General features: G+C 39.3%; 1 protein-coding gene across 1 annotated transcript in view; it reads right to left on the bottom strand.

Moving 5' to 3' along the window:
• Positions 1-15311, bottom strand: part of MYO1H (myosin IH) — a 75877-nt gene that overhangs the window by 23605 nt on the left and 36961 nt on the right. The window contains exons 9-12 of the mRNA XM_006870504.1: positions 9139-9206; positions 8744-8849; positions 8460-8540; positions 2947-3038 (exon numbers count right to left, since the gene is read on the bottom strand). Coding sequence (XP_006870566.1) covers positions 2947-3038; positions 8460-8540; positions 8744-8849; positions 9139-9206 — 347 coding nt within the window. The remainder of the gene's footprint in view (positions 1-2946; positions 3039-8459; positions 8541-8743; positions 8850-9138; positions 9207-15311) is intronic.

The following is a 15311-nucleotide window of genomic DNA, read 5'->3' as shown; positions in this document are numbered from 1 at the left end:
CCTACGCTAGTTTAACCTGGCTGTATACTTTACAGAGGAAGCACTGGTGGTAAGCACTGTACTGTGAACCAATAGGTTGGCAGTTTGAACCCACCAGTTACTCCTCAGGAGAAAGATGAGGTAGTCTACTTCTGTAAAGATAGTCTCAAAAAGCCTGTACAGATTTGCTGAGTTGGTACAGATGGTACAGAACAGACTTTATAGAAGGAACTTTGGTGATGCACTGATTAAAGTATTCGGCTAACTGAAAGCTTGGTGTGGTTCTAACCCACCAGCTGCTCTGTAGGAGAAAAGGCCTGGCAATCTGCTGGCATAAAGAAAACGCCTAGGAAACCTTATAGGGCATTTGTACTCTTTCCTATAGATAGCATCGCTATGTGTTGGAATCAACTCAACAGCACACAACATGCTTCATGGTTAAGCAGTTGAGTACGGCTGACAATTATCCACCCAGAGGCACTGGAGAACACAGACCTTGAGGTCTGCTTCCAGAAGGTCACAGCCTTGAAAACCCTATGTAGCAGTTCTCTGCATGCGTGGGGTCGCCATGAATTGCAATCAAGTCAAGGACAACTTAATGTTCTTTATAGAAAAGGAACCCTATACCATTATTTTGTGCCTATCCTTTTTGGTTCATGTTTGTGTGATTCACTTTTATCATTGCGTGGAGAAAGAGAAATCAATATTCTAAAGTACTTTTCAAAATTATTGTTACTAAGTGCCAATGAGTCAGTTCCAACTCACAGCAACCCTGAATAGGGTTTCTGAGGATCAGCTGGTGGGTTTGAACTGCCAACCTTGTGGTTAGCAGCCCAGTGCTGATCCAACTGCACCACACCAGGACTTGTTAAGAACCACTGCTTATTGAGTCTTCACTGTGGTAGGCACTTTACACATTATGAATGACTCTTCATTGTCATTTACAATGCTCTCTATGGTTCAAGCTCACCAGCTACTCCTTGGAAACCTTATACAGGGTTGCTATGGGTTGGAACCGACTCAAAGGCACTTAACAACAGTAGTTATGGGCTCCTGGTGTGCCACTGTAGCTCACAAGGAACTGTTCAAACCCACCAGCTGCTCCTTGGAAACCCTATACAGGGTCGCCGTGAGTCAGAACTGATACAATGGCATTTAACAACATGGTAGGTACTGGAGGCAGTGGTAATTCTGTGGAAGAATCTGGCTTTCCATGTTGGAGATCTAAGTTTGATTCTCAGCCAGTACACCTTGTGTGCAACTCCCACTCATCTGTCAGTGGGGGTCCTATGTCTTGCTGTGATGCTGAACCAACTTCAGTGGAGCTTCCAGACTAAGACAGACTAGGAAGAAGAGCCTAGAAATCTACTTCCAAAAATCAGTCAATGAAAACCCTATGAATTAGGCAATGTTTTGTTTCATTTTGTACGAGGTTGTCATGAGTCAGGCCAAGATGCAGCCACTAATAACAGCGTTGTTGTTGCCAAGAGCCATTAAGTCAGTTCTGACCAATAGCCACCCTGTATAGGGTTTCTGAGGAGCAGCCAGTGAGCTTGAATCAGAGACCTGGAGGTTCAAATTGACTTTGTAGTCCAGTGCATTAACCCACAGCACCTCATAGGTATAGTAATAGTCCCATCTTGGGAAAGACAAAACCCAAATGCAGTAGCATTAAGTTGCTTGCTCAAGATTACATGTCTAGGAAGTAGGTGAGTTGGGACTGGAAATCATGTCTTTAAGGAGTACTGGTGTGATGTTGTAGGATAAGCACTGGACCACTAGGTCGGTTTGAAATGAAAGGTTGGCAGTTTAAACTCACTAGTCACTCCTTGGTAACTCTATATGGGGTTGCTATGAGTCGGAACCAACTTGACAGCACTTAACAATAGCAACATGTGTTTGTTTTTTAATTAATTAACTTTACGGTGAACTGAGTGATAGCTTTATACCATCATTTCATTGCAATAGTAACAATCTCCTCGGCACATCATTATTCAACAGTATTTGCTTCCCTTCCCTCTGTTTTTCTTTTTTTGGGGGGGATTTGGGGAGATGTACACAAAAACACTCAGGAATGTATCAGAATTTAAACAACCAAAGGGCTCATTCTACAAGCCTGCCTCCTGGTGACCAACACCTGACTGCCAGCACACAGCCTTTCTCTTTCCATGAGTAACAGCGTGTGTTTTAACATCACTTGTCCTACTTCCTCCTTGTGACTTTTGTTTCTAATTCCTCACACGGCCCCCATCTTTCTGAATTCTGTCTTTAGGTAAATGGTGATTTTTAATCTCAAATAGTTGACCATTCTATATGGTGTGTGTGCCTCACTATGACAGTTGTCCCTTCTATATACCTAACATATCTATTGCTTGGCTAATCACTGAAGCATGGAGTGAGTTCATTTCCAAGCCTGAAGGGTGGTCCAGCTCCAACACATTACTGTATGTATTTTACATGTGTTTTACACCTGAATTTTTAAAAATGACTATTTTCTGGCATTTGGGAACATCCAAAATCATTGAATAAAGCAGGATGAAAAAAGCTTTTTAAAACATTTTAGTTGAAATTCATTTGAATTTGCTATCTATTGACAAAAGCTATTCATATACTAAGGGGCTTCAAAAAATCTGAGGAAAAAAAGGAATTGAAAGATAATATAATTTTTCCATGAACTTTTTGAAGCACCCTCATCTGTTAGTTGTTGTCAAGTGCCGTCGAGTTGATTCTGACCCATAGTGACCCTGCACTGGGCTTCCAAAGAGCAGCTGGTGAACTTGAGCCATTGACCTTGTAGTTCAAACAACTTTGCAGTCTGATGCATTAGCCCACAGCGCCATACCAGGAATGAGTTAGTTATCTTAATGATGTTTCTATGTATACAGTATTCTTAGGCAGGACTGCCTACGTACCAGAGAAAGGAAATACACAATGATTGTGCCACAGCCTGTCTAATGAAGTACGTACGTTTGGAAGTGTGCATGCTTGCCCACTTTCTCTTCCAATTTCTCCAGGAAACTCAAGTCTGTAGCAGGCCCAGGCCGAATACATTCTTCATCCTTCAGAAGAAAAAAGAGAAGCCTCAAAGAAAGAAAATCATATTCCGTCCATTCCAAGTTTAAATGTTTTCAACAGCTATGGCAGAATGTCTCAAAACTCTCACTGCCATCTAGTCTAGACCAACGCGAGTAAAGAGTCTCATCTTTCTTCTGAGGAGTGGCTGGTAGATTTGAACTGCCAACCTTGCAGTTAGCAGTGCAGTGCTTATCCTACAGTGCCACCAGAGTTCCTTGTGGCAGAATGCAGTGGACTAAAAATGCTCTTTTAACCCTGGTGTGGCACTGTGGGATGAGCACTGGATTGCGAACTGCCAAGTCTGCAGTTCAAACCCACCAGCCGCTCTTATAAATCCTATACAGAATTGCTATGAGTTAGAACCCATTCAGAGGCACACCACCAACAAAAATACTGTTGTCTCAGATTAGGGCAGGTGGCATGAAGGGGGGTGACTTATCTGTCACATGTTCTCAGCTTCCCATATTCAACAATGGAACTATGGAAACAAAACAACTGGAAATCCCTTGAAAAGTTGCCGATCTGTCTGAGCATTGTCTTTCCAGAATCTCCCAATCATGTTCCACAGCTTCTGTGACCAATTTACCTAAACGCTCAGCTTCATTTTCTCTTAACTAGTCATCATGCACAACACTACTGTGTATCCACCTCTTTGTATTGTACTAGGAGCAAAGGCTTCATAGAAAGAAAGAAAAAAAAAAATAAAGCTATAAAACCAGTAGGGTCTCAAGCTGTATTTGTTTTTCAGACTGTGTTATGAATTGACTGATATTGCCTTAAAAGATACATTGACATCTAAACCCCTAGAACCTGTGAAGACAACTTTATTTGGAGGCAGAATCTTTGAGGATATTATCAGTTACAAGTTAACATGCAGTCATACTGGAGGAGTAGTAGTAGTTGTTGTTGTTGTTGTTGTTGTTAGGTGCCATAGAGTCAGTAAGAACTCATAGCGACCCTATGTACAACAGAACGAAATACTGCCTGATCCTGGGCCAATCTCACAATTGTTGCCACGCTTGAGCCCTTTGATGCTGCCACTTTGCCAATCCATCTCGCTGAGGATCTTTCTCTTTTTCTTTTTCTGATCATCATCAAACATGATAATGGTATCTTTCTCCAGTGACTGGTCCCACCTGATAATATGTCCCAAGTATGAGAGATGGAGTTTGGCCATCCTGGCCTCCAAGGAACACTCTGGCTGCACTTCGTCCAACACAGATCTGTTGGTTCTTTTGGCAGCCCATGGCACTTTCAATATTCTCCTCCAATACTATAACTCAAATGCATCAATTCTTCTAAGGTCTTCCTTATTCACTGTCAAGCTTTCGCATGGCTATGAGATTATTGAAAATACCATGGCTTGGGTCAGGCACACCTTAGTTCTCAAGCTGACATATTTGTTCTTCACTTTAAAAATGTCTTGTGCAGCAGATTTGCCTAATGCAATACGTCATTTAATTTCTTGACTGCTGCTTCCGTGAGTGTTGATAGTTGATCCAAGAAGAATGAAGTCCTTGACAACTTCAATCTTTTCTCTGTTGATAAGAATGTTGTTTATTGGTCCAGTGATGAGGATTTTTGTTTTCTTTACATTGAGATGTAATCCATACCAAAGGCTATGCTCTTTGATCTTCATCAGTAAATGTTTTAAGTCCTCTTCACTTTCAGCAAGCAAGGTTGTATCCTATGTAGGGTGAATCCTAATTTCATCTGAGTGCCATCCTTATCAAAAGATCAGAGAAACCAAGACACAGAGACACATAGAGGGAAGATGGCCATGGGAAGCTACATCTACCGGACAAGGAATGCCAAGAAACACCTTGTGCTACAAAAGGCTGGAAGAGATAAGGAAGGTCTTCTGCTAAAATCTACAGAAAACATGACTCTACTAATGTCCTGAATTTGTGCTCCTGGCCTCCAGGACTCAGAGACAATAAGAGTCTGATTCCTTAAAGTCCCTTTTGTAGTATTTTGTTAGCTCTAGGAAACGAACATACTGTGCCTGTCAATTTCCTATTGTTGGTCCTCATAGTGATTATATTTAACTGACCATCTTAAAAACTGACGCTGAATCATCTGTCGCTTTTATTGAAAAAACAAAAAGCCATTAGAGTTCGGTGTGCTGAGACAATTTTTATGGAGGAGTTCATCTACGGAAAGCCAGATAGAAACAAGCTGTTGTTGTTAGGTGCCATCAGTGTGTTCGGATTCAGTAACCCGATGTATGACAGAATGAAGTACTGCTCTGTCCCGCACCATTCCGTACAATCTCCCCTATGTTATGAGCCTGGTTTTGCAGCCACTGAGTCAATCCATCTCATTGAGGGGTCTTCTTATCCTTTGACCTCTTTACGTTAGCAAGTATGATATCCTTCTCCAGGGACAGGTATCTCCTAATAACATGTCCAGAGTATATCAAATGATGTCTTGCCTTCCTCACTTCTAAGAAGCATTCTAACTGTACTTGTTTCAAGACAGATTTGTTGGTTCTTTTGGCAGTCTATGATATGTTTGATGTTCTTTACCAACACCATAATTCAAATGCATCATCTCTTCTTTGAGCTTCCCTAGTCACTGCTCAGCTTTCACGTGCATATGAAGCCATGGAAAATACCATAGTGGGTCAGGTTCACCCAGTCCGCACGCAAAGTGACATCTTTGCTCTTTAACACTTTAAAGAGGTCTTTTGCAGCAGATCTTTCCAATGTACTACATCATTTGATTTCCTGACTGCTGCTTCATTGGCACTGATTGTGAATCTAAGTTTAAAACCATAGTCTTCAAAACATCAGTCTTCTCCATTTATCACAATGTTGTTTATTGACCCAGTTGTGAGGGTTTTTGTTTTCTTTACATTAAGGCTGTAATCTTTGATCTTCATTAGTAAGTGCATCAAGAACTGATTGCTTTCTTTCAGCAAGCAAGTTGTATCATCTGTATATTCAAAGCTGTTAATGAGCCTTCCTCCAATTCTGAGGGAGTGTCCTTCTTCATATAGTTCAACTTCTCAAATTATTTGCTCAGCATACAGACTAAATAAGTAAGGCTACTACTTGGGCACCTACCTTTCCTGATTTAAGTCACACAATCTCCCCTTGTTTTATTCCAACAACGGTATCTATTTGCTGGTTCTGCATGAGAACAATGAAATGTTCAGAAATTCCCATTGTTTTTTAAATGTAATCCGTGATTTGTTAAGATCCACAGTCAAATGCTTTTTCATAGTGCTATTACTAAAATATCGTTCCATATGATAAGCACCCACAAGGTCCATGGTTTGAGACTGCCTGCCGCTCCTCAGGAGAAAGATGAGGCTTTCTGCTCCCAAGAAGATGTGAAGTCTAGGAAATCCTATATAGAGTCGCTATGAGTCGGAACCAACTCAATGGCACTTAACAACAATTACTAATGTATTTTAAAATATGAGTTTGATAATCTATATGGCATTCTGGTGTGGCACTGTAGGATAAGCACTTGACTGCTAACCAAAAGGAAATCCTATACAGGGTCGCTGTGAGTTGGAATTGACTTACAGGGTTTTTGGAATCCTGGTGTGGTAACACTGGTCTGCAAGGTGTGTTTGAACTGTAAAATCAGTGGTTCAAGCTCACCAGCTGCTCCTCAGAAACGGTTTACAGGGTCACTATGAGCTGGAACCAACTCAGTGGCACTAACAGTAACAACAACAAATACCTGTTTGGACAAGGAGGCTTTCTTTTGTTATGTTACCGAGCCACATGATGTAGGATGGATATTAAAACTAAGCATTTCTAAGTTACAAAAGGATCGGAATAGACAGAGACACACACAGGGGGAAGAGAAAGACAATAAAGATAGACGCCTATACAAGCCTAGGAATGCTGAGGATTTCCGGAAGCAATTCCAAGTCCTGGTGTGGTGCTGCGGGATAATGCACTGAACCGCAAGGTTTATTTGAGCCATAAGATCGGCAGCTCAAACTCATCAGTCGCTCCTCAGAAACCCTATTCAGGGTCATCATGAGTCGGAACAGACTTGAAAGCACTTAACAACATTTCAAGGTGACATGGTGACTCTGTAGGGTAAGCACTGGACTATGGACCACAAGGTTGGAGTTCCACAGGAGAAAGATGAGGCTTTTGTTTCCTGATAAGATTTACAGCCTTGGAAACCCTAAACAGGGTCACGATGAGTCAGAACCGACTCCACAGTACTTAACAACAGCAACAATTCCAAGCTGAAAAGAGACAAAGAAGGACTTTCTCCGCTTAGAGCTGGTGCCCTGAATTTGGACTGTTAGCCTTGGGAATTACAAGATGATAAATTTCTGTTCTTTAGAGCCATCTACTTATGATATTTTTATTACAGCAGAGCTAGGGAGCTAAGATTCAACCCATGTGCTTTAGAATGTTGGGCTGACACAGCTGTCAGTGGACGAGGGCATTCCTGTTTTATTTTTTTCAAAGTGTGTCAATAGTCACGCAGTTGATCCCAAACAAAAGAGGCAAACATTATGTTTTGATTTTTCTTCTTTGTCTTTAGAATATATATCTTACAAAATGATGTTTGACTTGAAACAATTTTGGGTTTGAGAACACCCCTCTTCTCAGATGCCACACTACTTCAAAACAGTGTCTACGTTAAGGACCCTTGACTCAGCATCCATCCATGTTCTTTATAAAACCTTCCTGTCTTCTGTCTGCTCTCAGTTCCATGCTAAGGAGGAGAGAGCTGCCTCTTTCTGTGCATCTTCAGAGCTGTAGCTCACCTTCCCCCAGATGAAGGACAGAACAAAATCCTTCACCTCTACGGTGTCCTCTTGCCACGGCTCATTGACTATAATGTAGGTCAGAGAGTTTAAATAAAAAGAAAGCCAACCAGTTGCTATACAGCTAATTGTGACTCATGGCAACCTCACATGGGTCACATTGAAAGTCCATAGGGCTTTCAATGACTAATTTTTCAGAAGTTGATTGCCAGGCCTTTCTTCTGAGGTGTCTCTCATTGGACCCAAATCACCAACCTTCCAGCTAGCAACCGAGCACATTAACTGTTTGTGCCATGCAAGGTGTGCCATCAGCTCAACCTGAAGCTCCAAGCAAGAGTAGAGCAAAAAAAAATAAAAGCTCAATTTGTGCCCTTCAGTAATCGAGTGGTCTCCACTCTGAACTCTCTCAGCCAGGGAAGAGTTCTTGTGTATGTTGTAAACACCATATGTTGTTGTTGTTGTTATGTGCCGTGGAGTCAGTTCCGACTCATAGCAACCCTGTACAGGGTTTTAAAGGCTGTAAATCTTTATGGGAGCAGAAAGTCTCATCTTTCTGCCATGGAACAGCTGGTAGTTTCAAACTGCTGACCACTATGCTACCAGAGCTCCTTTAACACCAAATGCATCAACTCAAAGTCAATATTCTCTTTCTCACCAGAATGGAAATGATGCCTCTGTGTCTCTCTTCTACCAAATCACAAATGATCTTGTTGTTGAAATATTGTATTGGCTCCCACTAGAATGACAAAGAGAAACACATATTGATTATCAAAAATGTTTTTAAAAATCTGATTTCTATATCCAGCATTTAAAAAAGATGACTTTCTGAAAATCAAAACAATTTCCCAGGAAATAAGCAGAGAAAGAATTAATAGTTCCCATGATAATCTTTTCATTAGATTAAGAAATCAATTGAGGGGGAAACACCAAAATGTTTACCTCTATACCTTCCATTTCATATTCTGCCTGTTCCGCCTTTAGGGTTCTCTCTATTAAAAGTTGCTGAAGTTTTTCATTGCAGTAATTTATACAGAATTGTTCAAAACTAGAGATGTAAAAGATTTAAATAATGAAAGCTATGAAAAAAATTGTATTTTTAAGGATGCTTTTTAGTCAAGAAAAGACACAGTCCTTAACAGTCAAATAATTCATGATCTTGCATCAAGCTAAAGATGTTTGCATTGGCTATTTCACTTCTAGAACAGTCTGTGAGACAGGGGCTATAAAATTAGACAATTTCTGGGGATGGGAAAATCAATTATTATAACATTAGAGCAGTCTTTGATCTCAACTAAAACCCTAAAGAGGGACAAGAATTTAATGACAAAACTCACCCATTTTTATCGAAGACTTCAAACCCATAGATATCCAGCAACCCAATCACTGTTTTCTTGGTGAAATCCTAATCAACATAAGACATACCACATTCATGAAATCTTCGACTCAGTGACTCTCCAAACCCTGTGACTCTTCTAGAGTTGAACCCAGAATTACCATGTTGTTGTTGGGTGCCATTTGAGTCACTTCCAACTCATAGTGACCCTATGTACAATAGGTCCTGTGTCAGACTCATAATTGTTACACTTAAACCAATTGCTGATGCCACTGTGCCAATCCATTTCATTGGGGGAGGGGGTCTTCCTCTATTTTTCTGACCCTCCACTTTATCAAGCATGATGTCCTTTCTCCAGGGACTGGTCCCTCCTGACAACATGTCCAAAGTATGAGAGATGAAGTCTGTACATCCTGGCTTGTAAGGAGTATTCTGGCTGTACATCTTCCACCACAGATTTATTCTTATAGCCATCTGTGGTACTTTTAATATTCTTCTCCAACACCATTACTTCTACATCAATTCTTCTACGGTCTTCCTTATTCATTGTCCAACTTTCACATATATACGAGGCTATTGAAAATACCATGGACTGATGATCCAGCCAGCCGCCACTGGACACAGCTGTGTTTTGCCCTTTGTAGTGTACAACCCCAGGAGAAATCTTCCACTTTCCAGGCAGTCAGAGTCATTTATAAGTTGTAAGCCCCAGGGAGGAGTGATATACAATCACCCACTAGGGTAGGATATGCTCCAAATCTACAAGGTTGACACTGGCCAGCCTGGATTGGCTCTTACTAAGAGAGGGGGACACATGGGGAAAGGTAGAGGCCCCACTCAATAGTTTTCATCTTGTCTAGATGGATCCAGTGAAAAGAGATGGGGATAAGATTCTGATGATTCAATAGTGAGTAACTGTTATCATGACTAATTGTGACTGTTACAACGGTAAAGGTAGAAGTTTTGTAACAAAAACAGGGGAGTAGTTCATCTTAAAGTCCAGAAACAGAGGACTCTGGGACCATCAAGGGAAAAGAGCCCAAGTGGAATGCAGGACCCTATCCAGAGAAGCAGCAACATCAGAGATGGAGGCAGAGATGAAGACAAGGAGAGAGAGCAGCTAAGGACTCTGGAGTCATGGAAAGAGAGGGCCTGGGTTCTGGCGGCTAGGAGGCAGGCTTGCAGAATGTGCCCCTTTGGTTGTTTAAATTATTATATATTCCTGTTTCTATGTATATCTCCCCACTCCCCCCACCAAATAATCCCCAAAACAAAAAAACATAGCAAATGGAAGCAGATACTGTTGAATGATGATGCACACAGGAGATTGTATTCATTGCAATGAAATGATGGTGTAAAGCCGATGTTCTCCCATGTAAATTATCACTCAGTTCACAATAAAAACTTAAAAATAAATAAATAAAAAGCAGTTATTTATAGACAATTTTATCAGAATTTGGGGTAACCTTGAGTTTTGTTTAGTAAGCAGATATTGTGGTAGGCAGAATTCTAAGGTGGCTTCTCAAATTGTCCCTGCCTTCTTATACTGGCCTTGATAATCCTCTCTCATGGAATGGACAGGACCTGCAAACATGATTGGCTATTATTCCTTTGGGAGGAAAGAAAAAAGAGGTGGGGACATGTGGGGACAGTGTGGGGAGGATGGAAAGGAGGCAGGAGATCTGTGTGGGCCTTCTGGGTGTAGTGTGACCAATATGAACTTTCCTAGGTGACTGTAAAGGCAAGAAGCCAGTAGATGGTGGAGCACACCACCTATTGGCAGAGAAACTATAGATTTACAGGTTTTGTTTTTCTTTATTCACTGTAATGGCTGCATTTTGTTGTTGTTGTTTCTTTGTTTTCCTTCTTTTACATCACACAACAGAAGACAGCAACTGTGGCCAAGGCTAAGCTACAGTTGTTCCCTCTACAGCCCTATCAACTGGGCAAGAGCCAATATCAGCTGCTATACAGCAATCAACATCTGCTAAAACCACTCTGAATTAAACTGTATGAACAGTGAACAGAGAAGCCCATATGCTGATCACACCTACCAGGAGGTTGTTGGTGAGTGTCTAAGAAGACACTAGCATACATTCATCAAGTTAATACAAATTTAACAATATCACAATGCCTAAAAAGCCGAAGAACATTTCTGTTCATACCCAGAAACAAGAGAGAGTAGCACAGACAAATGACCAAGAGGAAGAGCCAGAAAATGATTTTGAGGTAGAAAAGGCACTAGAGCTACCTGAAAAATAATTCAGTGGAATGATATTGTGGTACAACCAAAGGTTTCACAAAAAGGTAGAGGAAAACAAGGAAGAATTCAGAAAAGTGCTGCAGGAACAATTGAACAAAATACATACAGTCCTGGAGACAATACAAAACCTCCAGAGGTACAGATGATCAGTATTAAAGTATCAGAAATGGACAATACAGAGGGCAAAGGAGTAGAATTGGATCAGTGGAAGCCAGAATTAGCAAGCCTGAAGTTAAATTTCCTAATAGTAGCAAGATAGAAGAACAATCAGAAAAAAGAATGAAAAAATCTGAAGAAACCCTAAGATTCATGTGGGAGAACACGAAAAGGAATAACCAATGAACAACTGGAATTCTAGAACAGGAAAAGACAAAGAAAACCACAGAGAAGATCGTGGAAGAGCTGCTGAAAGAATGTTTCCCTAACATCATGAAAGACAACAAGATCGGCATTCAAGAAGCAGAACGAACCCCAGGCAGGACAGATCCCAAAAGAAAATCACCAAGACATGTATCATAATCAAACTTTCCAAAATCAAAGATAAGGAAAGAATCTTGAAAACAGATAGGGGAAAAACAAAGTGTTACCTACAAAGGAAAACCAACAAGATTAAACTCTGATATTTCAGCAGAAACCATGTAGTCAAGAAGGCAATGAGGAAACATACAAAAGTCTGAAAGAAAAAAACTGCCAACCCAGAATCATATACCCATCCAATATGCTGGCAAAATTAAAACATTTCAGGATAAACAAAAATTAAAGAACTATGTAAAAGCCAAGCTAATGCCCCAAAATATACTAAAGGGATGGCAATACCACCTAGAAATCAGTCCAGATATGGAAGGGTCCAGAACAGAATAAAAATACCAGACTGAAAATATGGTATCTGGGATGTCAGACTACCATCAGAACAACTACAAAGTAAAAGGAGGGGAAAGTATAGTTGTACAGTTCTAGGTGGTGAGGAGGTCAGTTACATTTTAGGATATAACAGTTTTAAAATGAAGAAGAAATTAATGATGTACAGAGTAACCCTAAAGAAACTTAATATACCTTCACAGGGTTTTAATAGCAACTCAAGCAATGGAAAATCCAAGAAGATTTTTGAAACATTAAAACAACGCATAATTTGACATGAAAAAGCACACACAAAAACCTGACTCAGCACAGGAAAGCATGCAGAACCAAGAAAGCCGCAGCACCACACACGAAAAACCAACAGTAAAATGACTGCAATCAGAATGTGCCCTTTGGTTGTTATAAATGAATATATATACCTGAGTGTTTTTGTGTACATCCTCCTCCCCCCACCAAAAAAAAATACAACAGAGGGAATAGAAGCAAAAATACTGCTTACTGATGATGCATGAAGGAGACTGTTTTCTTCACAGTGAAACAATGAGTGTAAAACTGATGTTCTTCCATGTAAACAATCAATTCACACACACAAAAATTTTAAAACCCCCCAAAATTTTAAAAAATTACTGCAATCAATCCATACCTATCGATAATTACACTGAAAGTCAATGGATTAAATGCACCAGTCAAGAGACACAGAGTAGCACAATGGATAAGAAAACAGGAACCTTCAAAATTCTACCCATAAAAAAAAAAAAAATTCTGTCTATGAGAGACACACCTTACATACAACAGGTTAAAAATTAAAGGATGTAAAAAATATATCAAGCTAATTGCAATAAAAAATGAGCAGGGGTGACAATATCAGTCTCTGATAAAATAAACTTTAAGGCATAAACCGTCATAAAAGACAGACATTATTTCATGATTAAAGGGTCAATTGAACAAGAGGACATAACCATAATAAGTATCTATGCTCCCCCAAAAGCCTCAAAATACATAAATAAAACCCTAATAAAACTTAAAGAAATACAGAACTCTGCAATTAGTGAGATATTTTAATCCACCACTTTTGAAAAAGGACTGAACAGCCAGAAACTCAACAAAGACACAGAAGAACTGAACAATCAACTTGACCTCTTAGATTTGTACAGAACATTCAATCCAACAACAGCATAATACACAGTCTTCCCTAGTGCACATGGAACAGTCTCCAGAATAGACCATGTGTTAGGCCACAAAACAAGTCAATAAATTTAAAAATAAAATATTACAAAGTTATCTTCTCGGATCACAATGCTATAAAATTAGAAATCAGCAATAGGAAAATCAAGGAAATAAGATCAAATACATAGAAAATCAAAATGGAAAACACCCTGCTTAGAAGCTACTGGGTAGTAGGGGGTGAAAAATGAAATTTAAAATTTTCCTAGAAACCAATGAAAATTAAAATACAACATACCAAAACCTATGAGATACAGTAAAAGCAGTGCTGAAAGGGCAATTTATAGCCCAAATCAACACATTAATATAACATCTCCAACAGTTAGAAAAAGGCCAGTAAAGTTAGCCTACAGTCACAAGAAATAAAGATTAGAGCAGAAATAAATGAAATAAAAAACAGAAAAACAATAGAAAGAATAAGCAAGACAAGAGACTGGTTATTTGAAAGGATTATTAAAATTGACAAACCATTGGCAGATTTAACAAAAGAGAGGAGGGAGAAGACACAAATAACACACATAAAAAATATGGGTGATGTCACAACAGAACGAACTGAGATAAAAAGTATAATCACAGAATACTAAGAAGAGTTAGTTGTACTCCAGCAAAATTTGAATATCTAGAGGAAATGGATATATTAAACAAACAGTCAAACAAAACACATAACCACCTAAACTAATACAGAGTGAAGCAGAAAACTTGAAAAAACCTGTAATGATATTAGAAATTTATCAGGTTATCAAAAAAATCTCAACTAAAAAAAGTCCAGGCTCATATCATATTACTGGTGAATTTTACCCAACATTCAGATAAAAGTTGACAGCAATTTTACTATATAGCAATGGATGGAAAACGTTCTAACACATTTCATGAAGTGAGCATAAGCCTTATACCAAAACCAGGGAAAGACATCACTAAGAGAGAAAATTATACAACAGTATTCCCTGATGAACATGGATGCAAAAATTCTCAACAAAATCATAGCCAATGGAATTCAACAACACAATAAAAACATAATACATCATGATTAAGTGAGTTTCATACCAGGGATGCAAGGATGTTTCAATATTACAGAAACAATCAATGTAATCTACAATATAAATTAAAAAAAAAAAGAATCACATGATCATATTGATAGATGCAGAAATGCATGTGACAAAATCCAACACCCATTCTAGATAAAAAAAACACTCAACAAAGTAGGAATTGAAGGGAAATTCCTCAACATAATTAAGACCATCCATACAAAACCAACAGCCAGCACCTCTCAATCGAGAGAAACTGAAACTATTCCATATGTGAATATGAGTAAGACAAGGATGCCCTTTACTACCCCTCCTATTCAATAGGGGCTTGAATTTACCAAAAAAAAAAAAAAAAAAAAAATTGATAATTCTAGCCTAGATTTTCGTTATTGAAGGATTCTTTGGATAAATTATTGAATGATGCAGAAAGCATCAAAAGAAGATGGAAGGAATACACAGAGTCTCTGTACCAAAAGGAAATGGTTGATGTTCAGACGTTTCAAGAGGTAGCATATGATCCAGAGCCAATGATACTGAAGAAAGAAGTACAGACATTGAAGGACTTGGCAAAGAACAAAGCACTAGGAATTGATGGAATGAAAACTGAAATCTTTCACGAAAGTGAGGTGACACTGGAGGCACTCACTAATCTATGCCAAGAAATTTGGAAGACAACTATCTGGCCAACTGATTGGAAGAGATCTATATTTGTGCCCATTCCAAAGAGAGGTGACCCAACGGAATGCGGAAATCATTGGACAATATCTTTGATATGCCATGTGAGTAAAGTTTTACTAAAGGTAA

Source organism: Chrysochloris asiatica, unplaced genomic scaffold (assembly GCF_000296735.1).
Source record: "Chrysochloris asiatica unplaced genomic scaffold, ChrAsi1.0 scaffold00142, whole genome shotgun sequence".
Lineage (NCBI taxonomy): Eukaryota > Metazoa > Chordata > Mammalia > Afrosoricida > Chrysochloridae > Chrysochloris > Chrysochloris asiatica.
The sequence above is the reverse complement of the archived record's forward strand: the minus strand, read 5'-3'. Positions and strand labels throughout refer to the sequence as shown.